The 17,369-nt window shown below is 43.5% G+C and overlaps 1 protein-coding gene across 1 annotated transcript in view; it reads left to right on the plus strand.

Annotated features, from left to right (window-relative positions):
• Positions 1–17,369, plus strand: part of LOC119929604 (hemicentin-1-like) — a 55,343-nt gene that overhangs the window by 3,230 nt on the left and 34,744 nt on the right. The window contains exons 2-3 of the mRNA XM_038747781.1: positions 1,433–1,600; positions 9,600–9,618. Coding sequence (XP_038603709.1) covers positions 1,433–1,600; positions 9,600–9,618 — 187 coding nt within the window. The remainder of the gene's footprint in view (positions 1–1,432; positions 1,601–9,599; positions 9,619–17,369) is intronic.

The following is a 17,369-nucleotide window of genomic DNA, read 5'->3' on the forward strand; positions in this document are numbered from 1 at the left end:
AACATGCAAGTGAATCCTGTGACAAGTGGGCTCTTAACTGTCCACTCCATCTAGAGATAGTGATAGCATTTGTTAAGCGCTTACTATGTGCAAAGCACTGTTCTAAGCGCTGGGGGGATACAAGGTGATCAGGTTGTCCCATGTGGGGCTCACAGTCTTAATCCTCATTTTGCAGATGAGGTCACTGAGGCTCAGAGAAGTTGAGTGACTTGCCCAAGGTCACACAGCAGACATGTGGCGGATCTGGGATTCAAACCCATGACCTCTGACTCCAAAGCCCGTGCTCTTTCCACTGAGCCATGCTGCCAGCCTTTTTTGAGTTGGTCTTTCAGAGTTACTTTTCCCAAATCTCTGACCACATTGCTAAATTGTAAATTCTTTGAGGGTAGAGATCCTATTTATTGTTTATATTACACTCTCCCTAGAACTTTTTACAGTGCTCTGTACAGAGTAAATGCTCAATAAGCATTACAGATTGATGAAGAAGATGGAGGAGTTTCCAGTCAGGGCTGAAAAGACACAAAATGGCAGGTTTCTGAACTGTTAGTTCTCTGAAGCTTGTCTGCTCTCAGTCCTTATTCCCTCCTGTTACCCCGCTTAAATCCCCACTCTGTTTTATCTCCCAGACTGAAAAGACAAAGCTGACACCTCGGTTTGGCATGGCATGTCCTTTGCATATAGTAAGCTCTCAATAAATATGAATGGAATGATTGAATGTTGGCAATTCAGGGCCAACTCAGGAATTCACTGGCAAAGCCTGCCAGAGGACTCATCCACTCACCCACACCAGGAATTCCCCCTACTTGAACTGTTGGGGTTTCTTGTAATCTCAAGGTCCCCAGACTCCTATGCTCCTGTGGGAATGTTTTGCAAGTAGAACACTTTAAAATTACTCAGGCATACTGCCACAGCTATCTTATGATTTAAAATTGCAACTCCCAGTTCCCCAAAAGGCTCAGGAATCTTTCAGAGTCCCACTATCCAAGTCCATGCTTAACTGGGGCCAGTGGCTGTGTTGGGAGGGAGGTTTCTGCATCTGAATTCTTCCCAAGGCAGTGTGGTCCCAATATGGACTTTAATTTCCAAAAGGCAGGACACATAGGCTTTCCTTCATTGCATGAGAAAGAGATAAGCACTTTAAAGCTAAAAGAAGTTCCAGTGTTGAAGAAAAACAATCCACTATTAGAATTATATAAGCTTATCATAGATAACAAAAGTATATCAACAATCTCCAGTTATCCAACTTCTTTCAAATTCTTCTTACCACTGGTTTCAAGGTTCTTCACCAACTCTCTTCATCCCCACAATGGCTCTCTTCACCTACTACTCCACAAGTTCCACTCTTGGTTCCTTCCAAGCTCTCCATCTCACTGTACCTCCCGCTCGACTCTTCCACTCTGAATTTCTAGTTCATGCTGCTCCTCTAACCTAGATATCTCTTCTCATTCAACTTCCCCCAGATCACAGTTCTTCGCCTCTTGCAAGCCCTCCTAAAAATCCCATCTCCTCCAGGAAGTCATCTCCGATTAATTCACATCACCTCCATTGCATCAGACCAACACCCACATTTAAGACACGTACTCGAATTGAATCGAATAAAGTATATATATTTTATTCATATAGCTAAATAATAATGATAACAATAATAATATGGTACTAATAAATATCACACTTACCATGTGCCCTACTCCACATGGAGTTCACATTCTAAGAAGAAGGGAGAACAAATATTGACTGTCCATTCTACATATGAGGTGATTTGCCCAAGGTCACACTGCAAGCAAATGGTAGAGCCAAGATTAGAACCCAGGTCCCCTGACTTCAAGGCCTCTGCTCTCTTTCCACTAGGCCAAACCGCTTCTCTTTGTGTATTAAATAAATTATTCAGTTGTTTTTCCTGACGTGGTTGCACTCCCTCCTGCTTCTACTTGCCTTTCCTCCAACTTTCTGAAAATTTTATTCTATCTCCCCTTATCTTTGGACATTTGAACAGGGAATTAATTAATGCTTATGGGATGGGGCTGTTATGCTGTGTTTTGGCTCCACCAGGTAACCCTGCCCCTCCCCACCCACCCCGGAGAGGGAAGATTTTCCCACCCTCTTCTCTTCCTGAAGGCCTGGGGGTTTCCCCCCTTTCCTGATTTAGTTAAAATGAGTCTGGGGTCTTCTGAGCCAGGTTGGCTGAGGCTGAAGCTCAAATGTCCCCAGCAGCAAGATGGCACTGCAGGAAGGAGATGGAGACCCTACTGTGGGGTGGGAGAGGAAGCTTGCTCCATCTGGTTTAGCTCGAGGTTTGGGCCGGGTGGGAGGGAGTCTTACAGCTGGAGGCCCCCAGGAATCCCTGCATTTATCCAGCCCTGGTTTACCCCATTAGTTTGTTAACTACCCCTGGAGGACAGGGAACAGTTACAATAAGCAGTGCGGCTTATTGGAAAGAGCACAGGCTTGGGAGTCAGAGTTCATGGGTTCAAATCCTAGCTCTGCCACTTGTCAACTGTGTGACTTCGGGCAAGTCACTTTGCTTCTCTGTGCCTCAGTTACCTCATTTGTAAAATGGGGATGAAGCATGTGAGCCCCACCTGGGGCAACCTGATTACCTTGTATCTACCCCAGTGCTTAGAACAGTGCTTGGCACATAGTAAACACTTAACAGATACCATCATTATTATTTTTATCAGCAAACTGGACACAGTCCATGTCCCACATGGGAGTCAATATTTAAAGAGGAGGGAGAAAAGATATCAAGCTCACTGTGGGCAATTAATTTGTCTGTTTATTGTTGTATTGTACTCTCCCAAACACTTAATATAGTTGTCTATATACAGTAAGTGCTCAGTAAGTATGATTGCATTAATATCCCAACGCCATCATTTCAAATGAAATAACTGAGGTACATAGAAGTTGAGGGATTTGTGTAGTGTCACACAGCTGGCAAAAGACCATCAGACATTGGTTTTGACTCTCAATGGCATCATAGTATAAGAACAAGGAAACAGGGAACTGACAGACACGCAAGGAAAAATTCAACCATAAGAATGGCAAAACAATCAATGGCAACAAGAAAAGCACTGAAAATAATAAAAACTAAGGTGCAATTGTCCCACGAGGCCAATCCAGAGTCCCAACAGCTATAATTGTCACACCAGTATTGATGTTTCTTCCTGTTTCACTCCAAAGGGTGATGGAATTCAATGGAGGGTGCAGCAGAGGAACAGAAGAGCTAGTGAAATAAAACAGAGTGAAATATTTTGAATAATCTGATATTTATTGAGCGCTAACTGTGTGTAGAGTACTGTAGTAAATGCTTGGGAGAAAACAATACAAGAGTTTGTACACAGGAGTTTACAGAGGGAGGGAGACAGACATTAAAAAAAATTAAGGATAAGTACACAAGTGCTGTGGGACTAAAGTGCGGTGAATATCAAGTGCTTGGAGTACAGATTCTAGTGCCTAGGTGAAGAAGAATGAGAAGAGAGTAGGGGCAATGAGGGCTTAGTCGGGGAAGAATTCTTGGAGATGTGATTTTGTTATTAGTAGTAATAGTATCATTATTAATAATAATAATAATATATAATAATAGTGTCATATGCAAAGGGGGAAGGAGTTCCAGGAGGATGTGGGCAAGGGGTCAGTAGTGAGATAGATCAGATTGAGGTACAGTAATAGACTGGCATTAGAGAAGCAAAATCTGTGGGCTGGATTGCGGTAAGAAACCAGTGAGGTAAGGTAGGAGGGGACAAGCTGATTAAGTGCCTTAAAGCTGATGGTAAGGAGTTTCTGTTTGATGCGAAAGTGGATGGGCAACCACTGGAGGTTACTTGGGGAGGGAAGATGTGGACTGAATTTTCTTTTAGAAAAATAACCCGAGCAGCAGAGTAGAATAAAGACTGGAGTGGGGAGATGGGATGTAGGGAGATCAGCAAGGAGGCTGAGGCAGTAGTCAAGGGTGTCAGGTCAGACATAGTCCCTGTCCCACACTGGGCTCACAGTCTAAGTAGATGGGAAATCAGATATTGAATCCCCATTTTACATATTACCACTAGCTGAATGCTTTACACTCTTGCCATTCTTTGCTACTTTACTGTATTTACATTTTTGCCATTCTTTGCTACTTTACTGTATTAAAACTGAAAAGTTGCCAAAACACAAAGAGACACAAATTGTTGTGAAGCAGATGTTGGGAAGCATAGTCAGTACATTGTATTTATTGAGTGCTTACTGTGTGAAGACACTGTACTAAGCGCTTCAGAGAGTTCAATATAAGACACATTACCTGCCCACAATGAGCTTACCATCTAGAGCACTACCTTCCATTGTAGTCTATAAAGTCTGTAGCAATATCACACCTTGGCAAAAACCATGCTCAAGCACTGAGCCACTCTTTCTAAACTAAATCTAAACTAATCTAAAGTAGATCCTAAACTGAATCTACTTGTGCCAGTGTGACCTTGGGCAAGTCACTTAACTTCTCTGTGCCTCAGTTCCCTCATCTGTAAAATGGGGATTAAGACTGTGAGCCCCACGAGAGACAACCTGATCACCTTGTATCCCCCTCCAGCTCTTGCAACAGTGCTTTGCACATAGTAAGCGCTTAACAAATGCCATCATTATTATTATTACTAACAATAATAATAAGAATAATCATTAAACCCTTACTATGTATCTAGTACTGTTAAATGCTGGGGTAGAAACAAGTTAATCAGGTCAGACATAGTCCCTGTCCCACACTGGGCTCATAATCTAAGTAGATGGGAAATCAGATATTGAATCCCCATTTTACAGAAGAGGGAACTGAGGCACAGAGAAGTTAAGTAACTTGCCCAAGATCACACATCAGGCAAATGGTGGAACCAGGATTAGAACTCATGTCCTCTAACTCCCTGGCCCATGCTTTTTTTTCTCTAAGCCATGATTGCTCCTGTGTTTACTGAATTGTACCTTTCCAGTGCTTAGTACAGTGCTCTGCTCACAGTCAGTGCTCAGTAAATACGGATTATTGATTGATTGATTGGATCGGCATAGTAGAAGTTTGGATGTAGAGGAAAGGGTGGATTTTAGCAATGTTGTGAAGGTAGAACTGACAGGATTTGGTGACAGATTGAATATGTGGGTTAAATGAGAGAGATGAGTAGGAACTAATGTCAAGCTTGAGAAGCAGTATGGCCTAGTGAATTGAGCACGGGCCTGGAAGTTAGAAGAACCTGGGTTCTAATCGTGGCTCCACCATTGTCTGCTGTGTGACTTCGGGAAAGTCACTTCACTGAGCCCCAGTTCCGTCATCTGTAAAATGTGGATTAAGACTATGAGTCCCATGTGGGACACAGACAGAATCCAACCTGATTATCTTGTAGCTTCCCCAACATTTGGAGTGTGTCCAAGTTGGTAAGTGGGTGCGGTGCAGTGAGGTCAGTAGTGCTGAGGAGTGAGAGGGAATAAAGGGAGGAACAGTATTGTTATTAAGTCACCATTCTCCTGAGGAAACCATTTATGCACCCTGCTCTGCTGGTAGTTATCTAGACTGCCACCAGATGGAATATGGAGGGATCAGGAGAGGAATGAAATAGGGACAATCCTTCCTCTTTTAGCCCCAGGATCCCCATTGCTATGGGGGAGACAGGGAAGGGAGTGTTCAGTCAGTCAGAAGAATTTGTGGTTGGGGGTGGTAGTGGGAAACCATCTAATAATAATAATAATAATGACATTTATTAAGTGCTTACTATGTGCAAAGCACTGTTCTAAGCGCTGGGGAGGTTACAAGGTGTTCAGGTTGTCCCAAGGGGGGCTCACAGTCTCAATCCCCATTTTGCAGATGAGGGAACTGAGGCACAGAGAAGTGACGTGACTAGTCCAAAGTCACACAGCAGACTGGTGGCAGAGCCAGAATTTGAACCCATGACCTCTGACTCCAAAGTCCGGGCTCTTTCCACTGAGCCATGCTGCTTCATCTCTCTCTTGTACTCTCTTGGATTTTTTTTTAAACCTTCTCTGGTTGGCCAGTGCTGTGCTCTCCATGTAAAACATGGCATTGCTCCTTAACATGGGCAAACAGAATAATTAAGTAGAAACTGATTCCTTCTGGCCAATAAAGAGTAAATTCCCCTCACAGTAATAGGAAGTTAAACTCTACAAACTTCCAGCATCCAGGACCACATCCCCACCTCTGAGCTTAATAAATATCCATTGACTTTGGTGACTTTGGGTAAGTGGACAAAAAGATGAAACAGTTTCTGGTGAGGGTGGTTGGGGCCATGAGAAATGTGGTGAGCTGATTGATGAGTGTGGACTTCTGGTATAAAATGATTTCTAATAATCTGGAGGATGATTTGGGAGCAGTTCCTAATTCTATAATGATAATTCTCCACCTCCTGAATGTAAAATTAGGAGATTCTTGAGAAAAAGAACACTATTTTGTATTTGGGCTGTGACTGGATCTCCATGGGGTGAGAAATATTCTTAGTAGAACTCCAGTCTCAATGAATGAACTGCAGCTCACAGAAATCCCAAAGATTTCATTTTTGAAAAACTGTATTTGTTATTATTATAATTAATAATAATAATAATAATAATTGTGGCATTTATTAAGCACTTGCTAAGCACCAGGCACTGTTCTAAGCACTAGGGTAGACACAAGTTAATCAGGTTGGACATAGTCCATGTCGCACATCTGGGCTCACAGTCTTAATCTCCATTTTACAGATGAGGTAACTGAGGCATAGAGAAGTGATTTGCCCAAAGTCACAAAGCAAACAAGTGGCAGAGATGGGATTGAGAACTCAGGTCCTCTGATTCACAGTTCCATGCTCTTTTCACTGGACCATGCTGCTTCTCAGTGACTTCTCTGGTACTCTTATCAGGGGCGGGACTTACCCACAACAACAGCAATGCCCTGGAGCATCTTTTCTGGAGATCTACCTGGATCCTGTGAGGGAACTGTTGGAAAAGAAAGCTTTTATTTGAACAAAGCATAGTCCAGGGACAATCAAGTGACACACAGGAACTTGTGATCTCCCAGGGAAAAGTCATACTGTCACAAGAGTTTAGTCCAATCTCAAGTCATTACCAATAGTCCAATCTCAAGTCATTACCAAATCATGACAATATGTATAATTTCTCAATTTCCTTATGTTTCCAGGAAAAAGGATAAGGTCTGCTTGAACCACAAAAGTACCTTTAGGTTTAGATTTTGATTTTGATATTAGTGATGATTTTGCTCCCAGCCAGCCACGAATTCAATTGCTTACCTCCCTTCCTCCTGTCTCTCCCAACTCCAGTCTATACTTCACTCTGCTGCCTGGGTCATTTTTCTTCAAAAACATTCAGTCCATGTTTCCCTACTCCTCAAGAATCTCCAGTGGTTGCCTATTCACCTCTGTATCAAACTCCTTACCATCAGCTTCTCAGTTACCTCATCTGTAAAATGGGGATTAAGACTGTAAGCCCCACGTGGGACAACCTGATCACCCTGTATCCCCCCCAGCGCTTAGAACAGTGCTTCGCAAATAGTAAGTGCTTAACAAATACCATCATTATTATTCTTATTATTTAAAGCACTCAATCACCTTGCCACCTCCTTCCTCACTTTGTTAGTCTCTTACTACAACCCAGTCCACACATTTCAATCCTCTAATGCCAACTTACTCACTGTACCTCTATCTCATCTATTTCAGTGCCAACTCTCATTCATGTCACACCTCTGGCCTGGAACCCCCTCCCTCCTCATATCCGACAATTACTCTCCCCTGCTTCAAAGACTTACTAAAAGTACATCTCCAAAAAGCCTCTCCTGACTAAGCCCTCTTTTCCTTTTCTTCCACTCCCTTCTACATTGCCCTGCCTTGCTCCCTTTATTCATCCTCCCCTCCCAGCCCCACAGCTCATTTACACATATGCAATTTATTTATATTAATATCTGTCTTCCCCTCTAGATTGGAAGTTCATTGTGGGCAAGGAATGTGTCTGTTGATTGTTATACTGTACTCTCCCAAGCACTTAGTACAGTAAGAGCTTAACAACTATGATTGACTGATGGCGAGAGCAGATTCTAAAGCAATATATTCAGTTCTATTGCTAAACAGTCACCCATTTGATCAAGCATAACTTGGGCCAATGTCATCAGTTACAATTTATTTCCACCCCTATTAGCATTTCACACTCTTTGCTCCTCCCAAACCCACCATCTAAGTAGACCTTACTAATGCAACTCCCTGTACTTAGAACTCCTGACTCCTCAAATTTTCTGGACCATAGCTCTCCCTAGTTTCAAAGTCTTCTTGAATTTCACTTCTTCCAGGAAGCCTCCTCTACTTCAAATTGTGTCAAACAAACACCCTTAGCCCTTGTGTACGTATTTCCACCCATACAGAGGTAATAATGGTATTTATTAAGCGCTTACTGTGTACCGAATGTTGTATTAAGCACTGGGGTTAATCAGGTTGGACACAGTTCATATCCCTCATAGAGTTCACAGTCCAGATAAGATGGAGAAACAGGTATTCATTCATTCATTCATTCACTCAATCATATTTATTGAGCACTTACTGTGTGCAGAGCACTGTACTAGGCACTTGGGAAGTACAAGTTGGCAACATAAAGAGATGGTCCCTACCCAACGACGGGCTCATAGTCTGTTGAATCCCCATTTTACAGAAAGGGAAATTGAGGTACAGAGCATTTAAGTGACTTGTGCAAGGTCATAGAGCTGGAAAGTGACAGAACTGGGATTAGAACCTCGGTCCTCTGACTCCTAGGCCCGTGCTCTATCCAGTAGGCCATGTGGCTTCATACATGAGCTCATAGAATAGTGGTGTCGGGGTCGGGGGGATAAGTATATTTCCGCTTAATTATTCATCTAGTTCATCTTTTCATACTCCTGTTACGACCAGATCAAAAATCTCCAATGGCTACCAATCAATCTGCGCATCAGGCAGAAACTCCTCACCCTGGGCTTCAAGGCTCTCCATCACCTCGCCCCCTCCTACCTCACCTCCCTTCTCTCCTTCTACAGCCCAGCCCGCACCCTCCGCTCCTCTGCTGCTAATCTCCTCACCGTACCTCGTTCTCGCCTGTCCCACCATCGACCCCCAAACCACATCATCCCCCGGGCCTGGAATGCCCTCCCTCTGCCCATCCCCCAAGCTAGCTCTCTTCCTCCCTTCAAGGCCCTACTGAGAGCTCACCTCCTCTAGGAGGCCTTCCCAGACTGAGCCCCTTCCTTCCTCTCCCCCTCGTCCTCCTCTCCATCCCCCTCATCTTACCTCCTTCCCTTCCCCACAGCACCTGTATATATGTATATATGTTTGTATATATTTATTACTCTATTTATTTTACTTGTACATATCTATTCTATTTATTTTATTTTGTTAGTATGTTTGGTTTTGTTCTCTGTCTCCCCCTTTTAGACTGTGAGCCCACTGTTGGGTAGGAACTGTCTCTATATGTTACCAACTTGTACTTCCTAAGCGCTTAGTACAGTGCTCTGCACACAGTAAGCGCTCAATAAATACGATTGATGATAATGATGATGATGACCAGATATATCCTTGTATTCTGACTGCTCCCACTGGGTGTAATTATTTGTGTTCGCTTCTTTCTCCTGTTAGATTGCAAGTTGTTTTGAGGGTAGGGACAACATCATTAGCTTCCATCATTCTCTCATAAGCCCCTAATATGGTTTTTGTTTGTTTTTTATGATATCTGTTAAGCACTTACTATATGACAGACACTGTTAATTCAGTCATTCATTCAATCGTATTTATTGAGTGCTTACTGTGTGCAGAGCACTGTACTAAGTGCTTGTTTAATGTTGATATTTGTTAAGTGCTTACAATGTGTCAGACACTGTACCAAGCACTGGGGTGGATACAAGCAAGTTGAGTTGGACAGAGTCCTTGTCCCATGTGGGGCTCAGAGTCTCCATCCTCATTTTGCAGATGAGGTAACTGAGGCACAGAGAAGTGATGTGACTTACCTGATGTCACACATGACTAGTGGCTTCCTTCCCCTGCACTCCACCGAACTGCACTCTCAAAGGTCACCAATGACATCCTTCTTGCCAAATCTAATGGCTCCTACTCTATCCTAATCCTCCTCGACCACTCAGCTGCTCTCAACACTGTGGACCATCCCCTTCTCCTCAACATGCTATCCAACCTTGGCTTCACAGACTCCATCCTCTCCTGATTCTCCTCTTATCTCTCTGGCTGTTCATTCTCCTTTGCAGGCTCGTCCTCCCCCTCCCATCCCCTTACTGTAGGGGTTCCTCAAGGGTTAGTTCTTGGTCCCCTTCTGTTCTCTATCTACACTCACTCCCTTGGTGAACTCAGTTGCTCCCATGGCTTCAACTATCATCTCTACGCTGATGACAACCAAATCTACATCTCTGTCCCAGCTCTCTCTCCCTCCCTCCAGGCTTGTATCTCCTCCTGCCATCAGGACAACTTCATCTGGATGTCTGCCTGCCATCTAAAACATGTACAAGACTGACTTCCTTATCTTCCTTCCAAAACCCTGTCCTCTCCCTGAATTTAGCAACACTATAGACGGGACTACCATCATTCCCATCTCACAAGCCTGCAACCTTAGTGTCACCCTCGACTCTGCGCTTTTATTCACCCCACACATCCAGTCTGTCACCAAAACCTGCCAGTCTCACTTCCACAACATTGCCAAGATCCACTCTTTCCTCTCCCTCCAAACCACTACCTTGCTGGTTCAATCTCTCATCCTATCCCTACTGGATTACTGCATCGGCCTCCTTTCTGATTTCCCATCCTCCTGTCTCTCCCCGCTTCAGTCTATACTTCACTATGCTGCCTGGATTATCCTTGTACAGAAATGCTCTTGGCATGTTACTCCCTTCCTCAAAAATCTTCAGTGGTTGCCTATCAACTTTCGCATGAAGCAAAAACTCCTCACTCTCGCTTCAAAGCTCTCCATCACCTCACCCCCTCCTACCTCACCTCTCTTCTGTCCTTCTACAGCCCAGCCCGTACACTCTGTTCCTCCACCACTAACCTCCTCACTGGGCATCATTCTCGCCTGTCCCACCATCGATCCCTGGCCCACACATCCCTCTCTCCACACATCCGCCAAACTAGCTCTGTTCCTCCCTTCAAAGCCCTTCTGAGAGCTCACCTCTTCCAGGAGGCCTTCCCAGACTGAGCCCCCCACTTTTTCCTCTCCTCCTCTTCCCCGCCCTATCACCCCCTCTGCCCTTCCCCCTTCCCCTCCTCACAGCACTTGTATATATTTGTCCATATAGACTGTGAGCCCGTTGTTGGGTAGGGACTGTTTCTATATGTTGCCAATTTGTACTTCACAATCACTTAGTACAGTGCTCTGCACACAGTAAGCACTCAATAATACAATTGAATGAATGAAAAGTGGCGGAGCCGGGATTAGAACCCAGGCCCTGTGCTCTATCCGCTATGCCATGCTGCTTCTCTTATTTTACAGATGAGGTGACTGAGGCCCAGTGAAGTTAAGTGGCTTGCCCAAAGTCACACAGAAGACAAGTTGCAAAGACAGGATTAGAACCCAGGTCCTTCTGACTCCCAGACTCATGTTCTATCCACTAAGCCATGCTGCTAGTTTTCTTCATAATAGTGATTGGTTGATTTTGAAAAGTCACCCCCTACCTGTGGCATTACTGGACAGAAGAGCAATGTGTGCCCCAGAAACTCTATCCTGCAATAGCTGGGCCATGCCTGACTTTTGGCCCCTATAGTACTTTAAGACTATCTCTCCACATGCCAAGAGCCAAAAGGGGAGTCCTAGAAAGAATCCCTCCCAAGCTGAAAGAAAATGCTCTCAAATTGGCCCACCTGGAACTGTCAGTGTGGCTTAGTGGATAGAGCAACCTGAGAGTCAGAAGGGCCTGGGTTCTAATTCCTGCTCCGCCACTTGTCTGCTCTGTGACACTTCTTTGTTGCCTTAGTTACCTCATCTGTCGAATGGGTATTAAGAATGTGAGCCCCATGTGGGGCATGGATTGAGTTCAACCTTGTATCTACCGCAGTGCTTAGAACAGTGCTTGGCACATAGTAAACGTTTAACAAATACCATCATAATTAGTAGTAGTAGTAGTAGTAGTAGTAGTAGTAGTACTGTCAAATAATCCCAGCTCCCCCACTTACTAATAGTAATAATAATAATTGTGGTATTTGTTAAGCATTTACTACGTGCCAGGTACTGTACAAAGTGCTGGGGTGGATACAAGTTAATCGGGTTGGACACAGTCCCTGCCCCAAGGGGGGCTCACAGTCTCAACCCCCATTTTACGGATGAGGGAACTGAGGCCCAGAGAAGTGAAGTGACTCACCCAAGATCACACATCAGACAAATGGTGGAGCCGGGATTTTAACCCATTACCTCCTGACTCTCAGACCCATACTCTATCCATTATACCATGCCTACTTGTCTGCTGTGTGATCTTGAGTAAGTCATTTAACTTCTTTGTGCCTCAGTTACCCCATCTGTAAAATGGGGATTAAGACTGCAGGCACCACAAGGGGCATGAATTGGGTCCAATCTGAATTGCTTGTATCTATCCCAGTGCTTAATACAGTGTCTGACACATAGTAGGCACTTAAATATCATTAAAAATAAAAAAAAACCCACTGGAAATAATGTTGGATCTCTACCTTCCTGGGGGAACCAATTTAGACCAGCAGAGGATGAGAGGAAATGCCCAGGGGCCTTTAACTTACCAGTGACCTCCAACCAGAAGCATTTTTCTTCTCCTTCTACCTTGAACTTATAAAGACCTCTATCTCCCAGCTTCAGCTGGGAAAGGGCTAGTGCCCCACTAGATATGTTGAAAGTCACCCGATTCAAGAATGTTGAATGGATATTTGGTAGCTCTGAAGATTGCATGTAGTAAATGAGGATGGATCCATCAGTGCTGGAGTTTCTTTTTCCATATTCCCATCTTAAGGTGCCGGTAGTGGGGAGTCGTTTGAGTCCAGGAAATGTCACAGTTGAATCCACATTCTCCGCCAACCTCTCCAGGTTACAGGTGGAATGACTAGGTTTCACAGTCAACCCTGAAAATCAAAACTATATTTGTTGAATGGAATTTCAATCTGGTAAATATTCTGAAAGAAAACATATATCTCTGTGTGCATATCAAAACCCTGTCATATCACATGCTCTACAATACTGCTATGGGTAGGGACTGTCTCTATTTGTTGCCAACTTGTACTTACCAAGCACTTAGTACAGTGCTCTGCACACAGTAAGTGTTCAATAAATGAATGAATGAATCAATCCGTTGATGGATCAATGGTAATAATCAGTCAATTAGTGGTATTTGAACATCCACTATGTGCAGAGCACTGTATAAGCACTTGGGAAAGTATAATGCAATGGAGTTGGTAGACACGATCCCTGTCCACAAAGAGCTTACATTCTACAAGGGGAGGTGGCAGACAGACATTTAGATTAGAGATGAGGAAAATAGTAGAGTTTAGGAACATTTAGATTAAAATAGCCAGGGGTTGAGATGAGTATCAAAGTGCTTAAGGAGTACACAGCCAAGTGCATAATAAACACAAAGGGAAAGGCATGTAGGGGACATAAATGAGACTCATTACTATTGGATGTAATGTATTGGATGTAAGATTGTTGAACAGACTACTAGTATTTGTTTTACCAAGCAAGGATGAGAGTAGCTGGATTACATATTTGTTTGCTTTCCATCAGTACAATTTAACACCTACTGTGTGCAGAGTGTGGTACTAAGCACTTAAAGAGCTTAGAAGATATGATTCATGACCCCGAGGGGCTGACAGTCTAGTAGGGGGAGACACATAAAAAATAATTTACAGGAAGAAGAGAAAGGGAAAACCAATTTGAGCTTTCTGTAAGTGCTTAAACAGTCAAATGCTTATGATAATATGTCCAAAAGTGCTATGGGTGATTGTGAACGCATAAGTGTGTACTTGGTGAAAAAAAAAAAATGGGATGGAGATAGAACTTGGAAAAAAATAATTGGGAAAGGCCTCCTGGAGGAGATGGGATTTTTGAGAAGAGCTGTGGTTTATTGATATGAAATGCAGAGGAGTTCCAGGAAGTCAGAAAGGCATGAGCAAGAAGTCAGAGAAACAAGAACAAGACCTAGTAAATGGGTAGTCTTGTAAGGAAAGAAGAGTGTGAGTTGGGGGATAGTGGAAGAAGAATATTGATAATTAAGAGAGAGAGTGTCGTTGGAGTGCTTTAAAGAAAATGGCTAGAAGTTTCTGCCTGATTCAGTGATTGGTTCATGAGGTATGAGGAACATTAGAAACGTTATTGATATAACTGTAAGCCCATTGCTGGGTAGGTATTTTCTCTGTTGCCGAATTGTACTTTCCAAGTACTTAGTACTGTGCTCAATAAATATGATTGAATGAATAAATGAATGTACGGATGGAAGACGAGGGATACTGGAGGTCAGGAGACCAGTGAGATGACTGGTTCAGAACTGTTGCCTCTTGTGAATAATAATAATAATAATAATAATAATGTTGGTATTTGTTAAGCGCTTACTATGTGCAAAGCACTGTGCTAAGCGCTGGGGTAGATACAAGGTAATCAGGTTGTCCCACGTGGGGCTCACAGTCTTCATCCCCATGTTACAGATGAGGGAACTGAGGCCCAGAGAAGTTAAGTGACTTGCCCAAAGTCACACAGCTGACAAGTGGCGGAGCCGGGATTGGAACCCACGATCTCTTGACTCCAAAGCCCGTGCTCTTTCCACTGAGCCACACTGCTTGTTTAATGCAAAAGGCTTATTTATTATTAAACTTTGCTATCTCCTTGGTGTTGTTTTAGTTCTGCAGTCTAGATCTAGCAATTGTTCCTCCATCTTACCACAAGGCTTCAATCATTCAATAGTATTTATTGAGTACTTTGTGCAAAACACTGTAACAAGCCCTTGGGAGAGTCACCTCTGACTCCAAAGCCCGTGCTCTTTCCACTGAGCCATGCCGTTTCTCCAATTTTTCTTTAATTTTCTTTAATTTTAATTTTCTTTTCTTTAATTTCTTTAACTTCTCTTTAATTTTTCCTTCTCAAAAATCCCAATGGAGAACAGTTCATACAAGGAGTTCTCACTGCAACCATTTATGTAAAATCCCTCTCTTGGATGCTATTGATGCCTGTCTACTTGTTTTGTTTTGTTGTCTGTCTCCCCCATCTAGGCCGTGAGCCCGTTGTTGGGTAGGGATTGTCTCTATCTGTTGCCGATTTGTACTTTCCAAGTGCTTAGTACAGTGCTCTGCACACAGTAGGCACTCAATAAATATGACAATGAATGAATGAATTTAGAGTCTCTCCCAAAGGACCATGTTATCTTAGCCCTTCCATTAAAAGAATAGGTAATCCAAAAAAAAAAAATTGGAAAAATATTGTTAATTGAGCTTAATCCTTCAAACTGGAAAAAACAACTCTCTCAGAAAATGCTGAGCTATTTTGGTTCCCTACACTATGTAAGATAGGTTCATTCCTTCAATCGTATTTATTGAGCACTTACTGTGTGCAGAGCACTGTCCCAAGTGCTTGGGAAGTACAAGTTGGCAATATATAGAGATGGTCTCTACCCAACAATGGGTTCACAGTCTAGAAGGGGGAGACAGGCAACAAAGCAAAACATGTAGACAGGTGTACAAGTAAAATAGAGTGATAAATCTGTACAAACATATATACGGGTCCTGTGGGGAGGGGAAGGAGGTAGGGCGGGGGGATGGGGAGGAGGAGAGGAAAAAGGGGGCTCAGTCTGGGAAGGCCTCTTGGAGGAGGTGAGCTCTCAGTAGGGCTTTGAAGGGAGGAAGAGAGCTAGCTTGGCTGAGGGAGGGCATTCCAGGCCAGGGGAAGGACATGGGCCGGGGTTCGATGGCAGGACAGGTGAGAACGAGGCCCAGTGAGGAAGTGAGCGGCAGCAGAGGAGCGGAGGGTACAAGCTGGGCTGGAGAAGGAGAGAAGGGAGGTGAGGTTCCTGTGGTGTTAACACTCAGCATCAGATCCACTCTTTTTGTAGGTGTTTCCAACATGCTGGTTAACTGTTAGCACTGTCATTGTTCTCCGAACATCAATTCCTCCAAATTTCTGAAGGTGCGCGCGCGCGCACACACACACACACACACACACACACACACACACACACACACACAAATAAAACAAACAAAAAAACTGGGCCTTATTTCACTGTGTGGACCGTAATGTGGAAAAGATTCCCCTTCAAGGAAACAACTCTCTGTCACTCACCCACCCACCCAGCCACAGCAGTCACGCTTTTGGACAGATGTGACTATGTCTAAACATGTAAGTGTTTCGTTGGAGGTACTCTTCTGCTCTGGGGGAATTTGATCAAACAGGTGTATTCACAACAACATCCTATTCCACAATGAAAACAAATAAAAATATGTTCACGGAGAGGCAATCTACCTAGTGGATAGACTATGGGCCTTGGACTCAGAATCAATCAATCATCAATCAATCAATCGTATTTATTGAGCACTTACTGTGTGCAAAGCACTGTACTAAGCGCTTGGGAAGTACAAGTTGGCAACATATAGAGATGGTCCCTACCCAACAGTGGGCTCACAGTCTAGAAGGGTGAGACAGAGAACAAAACAAAACATATTAACAAAATAAAATAAATAGAATAGATATGTACAAGTAAACTAAATAAATATAGTAATAAATATGTACAAACATATATACATATATACAGGTGCTGTGGGGAAGGGAAGGAGGTAAGGCGGGGACCTGGGTTTTAGAAGGAACTGAGAAAATGGCTTCTCCATTTTCTGTTATTTGACCAAAGTGTCTGTGCCTCAGTTACCTCATCTGTAAAATGGGGACTAAGATTGTGAGCCCTTTGTGGGACATGGATTATGCCCACCCTGATTTGCTTGTATCTGCTCCAGAGCTTATTACAGTGCCTGGCAGAAGCAGTGTGGCTCAATGGAAAGAGCCCAGGCTTTGGAGTCAGAGGTCATGGGTTCAAATTCTGACTCCGCCAATTGTCAGCTGTTTGACTTTGGGCAAGTCACTTAACTTCTCTGAGCCTCAGTTACCTCATCTGTAAAATGGGGATTAAGACTGTGAGCCCCCTGTGGGACAACCTGATCACCTTGTAACCTCCCCGGTGCCTAGAACAGTGCTTTGCACATAGTAAGCGCTTAATAAATGCCATCATTATTATTGTTATTATTATAAAAAGAGTCCTTCGCTGCTCTGATGCATGGATTGGAGGCACAGGACAGCCAGTTGTAAGGGAATTGAGGGTCACTGTTTATCCAGCAGCAGTGCTTGGGAATGGTGGGATTTGAGATTATTAGAGGGTTTCCAACCTAATTAATTTATATCTACCCCAGCACTTAGGACAG

This window comes from Tachyglossus aculeatus, chromosome 6, assembly GCF_015852505.1.
Source record: "Tachyglossus aculeatus isolate mTacAcu1 chromosome 6, mTacAcu1.pri, whole genome shotgun sequence".
In the NCBI taxonomy this organism is placed as follows: domain Eukaryota; kingdom Metazoa; phylum Chordata; class Mammalia; order Monotremata; family Tachyglossidae; genus Tachyglossus; species Tachyglossus aculeatus.